General features: G+C 36.3%; 1 protein-coding gene across 1 annotated transcript; it reads left to right on the forward strand.

Annotated features, from left to right (window-relative positions):
- Positions 1-413: 413 nt before the first annotated feature.
- On the forward strand, positions 414-1,526 carry GPR85 (G protein-coupled receptor 85; the record flags this gene model as incomplete). The annotated part of the gene is made up of 1 exon (XM_082662320.1): positions 414-1,526. The coding sequence occupies one exon, from the start codon at positions 414-416 to the stop codon at positions 1,524-1,526; it is 1,113 nt and encodes a 370-aa protein (XP_082518446.1).
- Between the last annotated feature and the right edge of the window lie 6,583 nt (positions 1,527-8,109).

The raw sequence follows: 8,109 nt of genomic DNA on the forward strand, positions 1-8,109 counted from the left end.
CTTCTCTCCTAAAGGTGCCCAATCAAATGTATGTTCTTTTAAATAGAGACATTTTAAAATTCATCTAGCTCAGAAAACTGAACAAGCCAATTCTCTGAAATCTCAAGCAAAAATACTAAAGCAAATAATATTATTCAAAATTAAAACTTTATTTGCTTCCCCATAAATGAACAGCTTTATGTTAGCACTGCCTGACATCATTGCTTGTTAACTTTAGAACTGATAGCTCTTTTTTTTTTCCAGATATTCTGATGGCAAATCAAATGGAAGAAAAGAGGAAGCATGACTGCAGATCGGATCAGTTCTCTTTGTGGATTACATTTTCAGTAAAATGCATGGATATATCTTTTCCTTGTTCTTATATCTAGATCATGAGACTTGACTGAGGCTGTATCTTTATCCTCCATCCATCTATGGCGAACTATAGCCATGCAGCTGACAACATTTTGCAAAATCTCTCTCCTCTAACAGCCTTTCTGAAACTGACTTCCTTGGGTTTCATAATAGGAGTCAGCGTGGTGGGCAACCTTCTGATCTCCATTTTGCTAGTGAAAGATAAGACCTTGCATAGAGCACCTTACTACTTCCTGTTGGATCTCTGCTGTTCAGATATCCTCAGATCTGCAATTTGTTTCCCATTTGTATTCAACTCTGTCAAAAATGGCTCTACCTGGACTTATGGGACTCTGACTTGCAAAGTGATTGCCTTTCTGGGGGTTTTGTCCTGTTTCCACACTGCTTTCATGCTCTTCTGTATCAGTGTCACCAGATACTTAGCTATTGCCCATCACCGCTTCTATACAAAGAGGCTGACCTTTTGGACGTGTCTGGCTGTGATCTGCATGGTGTGGACTCTGTCTGTGGCCATGGCATTCCCCCCAGTTCTGGATGTGGGCACTTACTCATTCATTAGGGAAGAAGATCAATGTACCTTCCAACACCGCTCCTTCAGGGCTAATGATTCCTTAGGATTTATGCTGCTCCTTGCCCTCATCCTCCTAGCTACACAGCTTGTCTACCTCAAGCTGATATTTTTTGTCCACGACCGAAGGAAAATGAAGCCAGTCCAGTTTGTAGCAGCAGTCAGCCAGAACTGGACTTTTCATGGCCCTGGAGCCAGTGGCCAGGCAGCTGCCAATTGGCTAGCAGGATTTGGAAGGGGTCCCACACCACCCACCTTGCTGGGCATCAGGCAGAATGCAAACACCACGAGCAGAAGAAGGCTATTGGTCTTAGATGAGTTCAAAATGGAGAAAAGAATCAGCAGAATGTTCTATATAATGACTTTTCTCTTCTTAACCTTGTGGGGCCCCTACCTGGTGGCCTGTTACTGGAGAGTTTTTGCAAGAGGGCCTGTAGTACCAGGGGGATTTCTAACAGCTGCTGTCTGGATGAGTTTTGCCCAAGCAGGAATCAATCCTTTTGTCTGCATTTTCTCCAACAGGGAGCTGAGGCGCTGTTTCAGCACAACCCTTCTTTACTGCAGAAAATCCAGGTTACCAAGGGAACCTTACTGTGTTATATGAAGGAGCATCTGTACATCTTTAGCCTTGTGAAACACTAACCTTCTCTGCTAAGCAATTGTGGCCTGTAGCCATTTCTTGAGAAGAAAATCAAGAATGGGATCAGCAGTTATAAGGATTTGGGCAACATTCTGCAGTCTTTGCAATAGTTCACCTATAATCCTATTTTAAATCTCAGAGTGATCCTGCTGACTGCCGGCGAAGGTTTGTAATTAAGAAAGGACTGAACCACTGCCCTAAGTTTCTTTATGTGGTTGAAAACTAGATAATGAAAGTAGCAGGTGCTAAGTATCAGTGCTAAACGCTGTGTATATCACTACTTACGAAAAAACATCAAAAAAAAACCAATTAGCATTGGACATCTTAATAAATTAAGTTGACATGAGGTAAATGTGTTGATAAAAACTAATTTTAGAAGTTTGAAGACTTTAAAACATTTCATACTATTATTGTTTTGCAAGGACTAAAATATTTGGGGACTTAAAGTACTGTAATTCACTAAAGACATGCCATGAATTATTGGATTACCACACTTTTAAAAAATCGCCTTGTAAGTTTTGGGGAGCATTCCAAAGCAGTATATTGGTTCCAATTAGAGTTTACTTTTTTTGTATTAATACATTACTGTTTCTAAATACCACTTTCCTTACCTACTAGTGAAATTGCTAGCATCGAACTGTATTATGTGGTTTTTGTTGATTTGGTATAAAGTTTTTCCAATTCATCTATATTTTACAAATACTAGATACTGGTCTGGGAGGCAACATTAATGGTACCAACCGGTCACAACTGAGCAGTTCTAATAATGCAGAATAAACACATGTTGCCTTAAAGGATTATCTAGTATCTTTCATCTTATTTAGCATTGGAGCAAACTGGAGTCATGGGAAATTGAATCAGTAACTGGTCATGGTCATGCAACTGGAAGTGCATGGACGATCATTTAATACTCTTTCCTTTTTCCTCACATGGTTTGAAAATTAAGGTGCACATCACTGGGATAATGAGATTTTCTTCTGAGTTGTGCTACCCATTCTAGTGTGTTCTAAGAAGGAGGCAGTTGATGTGTGTTTATATTTTAAGTCAGCTGTCAAGGGGAGACCACAGCCTTAGTATGACATCCTGCACAATTTGTAAAGCCTTTATTCTACCGAAGGCACAGTCTTGTTTATACTTTCTGCACATTCAGTGTATTGGTCGTTTAAATTATTTCAGTTTTAACTTGTGAAAGCTTATAATATGATTTCTAGTATTTCAGAAATACATTAGAGTCTGTGAGTCTCATTCTTCAAGATACAGATGTGTGAATTTCAATATAAAGTTGCATTTGCCAAAATTTACTTGTGTAGCCTGTTACTTTTCTTGGAATAAATTTTACATTTTTGGCAGTTAATTTTTTTTTTTAATTGGGAGGCAAGCACAAAATAGGAAGACTAGCTTTATTATGGTTTTGTTTCTTTATTTTTGTAGCTACTATATTCTGGAACTGAAAATGCATGAATGATGGGGAACCTAAAGCTGATAAACTGACAAATAATATTATCTGCAAAAGCATTATTTGGTAGCTTTTGTCGTATTTATCCTATTTATTCTTACAAAGCCAGTAATATTTAAAGATGTAAACCTGCTTAGTTGGTTGGTTCAGAATTTTAATATAAACATCACATTTTATTTTGGGCCATGGTAGAAATTTTGGATTCTAAATACATAACTTGTAAGAAGAATGGTTTACAATTACATTATGACAAAACCAGAAAAGTTGTTATTGTTTTTGTTTGTTGTTCATTGTTTTTGTTTGTTTGGGGGTTTTATTTTTATTTGGTACTTGAAAATTAAGATTAGGAATCTAATGGAACAGAATTCTTTATTGCTACAGTGTTTCTGTAAAGAAAACATCAATATAAATATAAGTAAGGAAAAATAAATCATTGAAATATTTCAATGATATATGCAACAATTCAGTTTTGCTCATATAAGGACAGCTCAAGCCATGATTTAGTGAGCACTCTATTTGAACTCATTTTTACTTTATATCAAAGTTGATTGGATCTGAGACAAAATTTAATGTACAACAGTGAACTGAATCTAGCAATAAAGACCCCTTTTGGTACTAAAATCATTATCTAAAATACAATTAAGGAAATGCTATCAAAAGGTATTGGGATAACATTATGTTTCCAACTCAAAAAGTTTACAGTAGAGACATAATTACCATGACTATATTTATAAAGAGCTTCGCTTAGAGGTTCAAATATCACCAGCAATCAGTAGAAAATTCAACAATGATCTTGAGGCCAGAGAGACCAGGTTTTATTAACACTGGCCTCCATTATATACACAAAAACCTGGCATGGATTAAGACTAGGAGACTGGGAAGTCAAGAGCAACAACCAAGTGAGATTGCCTGATTCTACCTAGCTATTTGGAACAACATATTCCAACAGCTTTGGTAAGTGATCAACCCCAGTGATCAGTGAATAATACGGAACTGTGGTGACTCTCATTTAAGCCTACTCTTGACTAACTTGGCATTTCAGGTCAAGGGGCAAGCAGTGGGTGAGATACATCCCCAGTTAATCAATGCTATTTGTAAGTCAATAAGTAATGGTAGCAATCATATAAAATAAAAGTCTGCTTCAGTGACTCAAGGACCAAATCACATTATCTATTTTGGCACCCATTCCAATATTCAATATTGAAAAACTGTTGCAACTAATTCAATTTGAAAATGTTACTAATCTTCAACCCATAAAAATACATTCCCACTGGGGAGTCCAACTTCCCTGTGAGAAAAACCCTTTATCAGTAATAATGTGTCCCTCTAGGACTAATTACATCTGAGTTGAACAGGCTTTAGATTGTTTTCCTTAATAGTGGTAATGTGTTTGCATGGATGTGTCTATAATCTCATCTGGTTCCTTTTGTGCACAGTGGATTTATTTGTGAGATGCCTGGCTGGAGCTAGGCATTAAGTCTGTGACTGTGAAACCCTATGCAGATATTAACTGAGGCAGAAGGAGGTGAGTAACTGGCTCAGTTTCCCGTGGAGGCTCCATTTAGATAATACAAAATTAACCATAGTGATTAGATTTTAAAATTATTTGTGGGACAACCTATTGACTGAATTATCTTCTCAAATGTTAGCTTGTTGGGTTTCAACACCAGCATTTTTCATAGAGGTTAATAACTGATTTGTCTTTACATGGTTATGGCCCCTTATCCATTTGCCTCTACATCCATGAATACTAACTGAAATGCTTATTTATTCATTCATTCAACAAATATGTGTTGGTCACTGAGCTTGGTGCTGAAAGCACAGTAGAAAACAGGCAGAACAGAATTAAATATGTAGTAGCAACAAGTTACAAGTGTTACAATAGTAAATGTTTCTAAAATGGACTTGATATTAATGACCATAAATGGACTCTCTTCCATTTTCCCTTCATGCCTTACCCCCTATCTTTCCCAGTATTCCCTGGGATCTTTTATATATCATACTCCCTCAATTCAGAGGGAGCCCCCCCATTCTGCTCACATTTCATTTAGATGAATCACCCGTGCTGTGTTTTGGAACCCTGAGTTCCCTCATTGTTAGTGGTTACACAAAGTAACAGCAAACCCTGAGTGTTAAAGTCCTCCCACTCCTGACTCTCCACTTCCATGTGGAGATACTTCAATTCCTTCAAATGACAGGGAGATGTTCTTTCTTCCATACTCATACCTTCCTGCAAGTTAGCATGAGAATGCCTGGGTAAAGTGCAATCAAAGGAAGGCACTAAGATGTCAACTCCCAGGGGGCCTCCCATGGTGCTCACAGGGTACATATCTTTTATTATGAAAGCATGCTACTCCTTCAATGTTTTTCTTATTCCTTACTAAAGATAAAACAAAACTCCCTACCCCTACCCTCATCAGCTGAAAAGTTTATTTGGCCTCCAAAATTTACTTCTATTGCAAATACAATGAAATGTACTTAAAATTATAGAGACGTATCCTTTTCAGCTAAGGCATGTAATAGCGCATTGTGTTGCAATGGGAATTACTGTAGAACAGTTGCAAACAGAACCAAAACCCTTCACTTCTGTAGATAAATTTACTTTACATTAGATAAATTTACTTTGTTCCATTCTTTATTCCACGTGTAGCATAAACTATATTGTTATTAAAACAAAGCAAAACAAAAACCCCAGCTTATATTAACTTTATCTTAAAAAGAAAATTAAAACGATAAGACGACAAATAGCAGTGTTTCAAGTACTGGCTAAATACAAGACCGATGATTACCAGAATTATGGGTTATTTACGATTCTAGAATCACGTGAGTCTGTTTTTCTATGCAAAAATGCATCATTTTCATGTTTGTTAATAGTCTCATAAATGTTTTTAATGGAAACTGCAAGGTCTACTAAGATAATTGTTTGTTGCTGACATTTTTATTTTGTTCTTAACTCTGGGTATGCTAGTGTTCTGTGACTTTCCTAATTCTCTCACAAACTTTTTTTATACCATATTAAAATGATAGAATTGCTCAATTTTGAGGCACAAGTTCACAGTTAGTCTATACAGTGGTTAAAACTAAGGGAGCATTTGGAAATGACTGGATTATTTTTTGCCATGAGTCGAAGCAGTCAAATAAGCTAAAGGGCTATTGAGAACTGGGGCAATGGAGAAAAGATTGTTTTGGCTAACTCATTTTGCCATTTACTGCATTGTAACAAGCTCTAAAAAATATATTTAAACCAAGAGGCTTTAACTTTATAAAAGGATTATATAAATAAGACTTTGTTTTTAAAATGGAGAAGCAGTTTTTATATCACATCCTTTTGCCAAGAGGATGATGTCTATTAACTGCTCAAACCCTTTAGATTAAAAGGCTTTTAAAGCTAGTTTTCCTCCCACCAGATTAAGCAGTTAATACAAGGGCTGGAGCCCTGAAAGGCCCCAGAGCAAAGTAAAAAAGAGTGTGTTTCCCTCTGAGTGACTGTGAAAAAAGACCTTAAAGGAGTAACAGGTGGTTTGGGGGTTGAAATTAATCACACCTGGCATTCACAGCTAGTCCCTTAGCTCCTTCTGGTGCCATAGGATCTCATCATCCTCAGAAAGACAGGTTCTCAAGCTTGGCTTAGAGGCAGAAAACAGTTCCTTTTTTCTCTTTGTGTTTGGAAAATTATAGGTTCTTGACACAGTATTAAAATTGACACTGTAAAGCATGTCCTGGATTATGAAGTTTTGAACAGATAATAAAATAACATTTAACTTATATGGGTATTCGAGATCATGGGAATAATGATCAATGGGAAGTAAGTCATTTACTACAGCACAGGAAAAAGTTATTATATTATTTAAAAACTTTAAAGCTGAATTGATAATTGAGCTTCAACTAGCTAAAGTTAATTAGCTGTTTCTTTTCATAGCTTTAAGAAAAAAAATTGGACTAGATGAAAGAGGAGTTTGTTCTTTTCTCCTCCATCCTAAAAGATGTTGAATTGAGAGATTTCATCTTCTCCAGGGAAAAAAAGAAATTTTGATCATTTTTAGTAAGCATTTTTACTTAAATATAATTCAACAATCATTTATTGTGTGGCTACTGCATATATCATCTTGGACAAGTTACTTAACCTTTCTATGCCTCCTCAATAAAAAAGGGATAATACAGCATACATCCTGATGTTATTGAGAGGACTCAATGAGTGCATCCTTATGAAGCCTTTAGAAGAGAGTCTAGCATCTTAAATAAATTTTAATTTTTACTGGTTCTCTCATAGTTCACCATTTAGCAGCAGAGACATGAACAAATTATGAGACAATGTGATAAGTGCTGAAAGAGAGATATGTGAGATAAGTGTAAAAGAAACACAGACAAGCAATTAACTCTGTGAAGATGGGAGAAGGAAGGTGAGAGAAAAGGTGGCAGCTGAACTCAGTCTTGAAGGATAATTTTAATTGTATCTACTTGACAAAGTTAGGAAAGCCATTTCAGAGAAAGGAAATAATAAAATGAGCAAACTGTATAGAGACTTGAAAGCTCATGAAGTGTTCAACATAAGGATCCGGTACTAATCAGAGAAGTTTAATGTTGTGTGGCTGGGGCTTAGGTGCCTGGAAGGGGAGGACCAAAATGGCAGAGGGGTTAAAAAGCACAAGACATGGAAGTTTAAGTCCTTATTCTGTCCCTTACTATCTTTATGATCTTGAAAAAAGTTCATTAAACTCTTTGAGTCTCAGTTTGCTTATCTGTAAATGGGGGAGTAAGTAGCAGCAACCACTACTTTCGAAGATTAAAAAATGAGATAATAATAACTATTATTAATTAAATACTATTTGCTAAAAACTGTTCTAAACACTTTTCATATATGAACTCATCTGATTAACATAAGAAGTAGATGCTATTATTCTCCATACTTTACAAATGAAGAAACTGAAGCACAGAGAAGTTAAGTATAGGGTTGGTCAAAATTTTCATTTGGATTTTTCTATAAGATGTTCCAAAAATCCCGAACAAACTTTTTGGCCAACCCAACAGTAATAGGCAAAAGATGGATGTAAAGCACTTAGTACAGCGTGCAGCCCAGAGTGAGCATTCACT

The sequence above is a fragment of the Grampus griseus genome (genome assembly GCF_964374135.1).
Source record: "Grampus griseus genome assembly, chromosome: 9".
Taxonomy (NCBI): domain Eukaryota; kingdom Metazoa; phylum Chordata; class Mammalia; order Artiodactyla; family Delphinidae; genus Grampus; species Grampus griseus.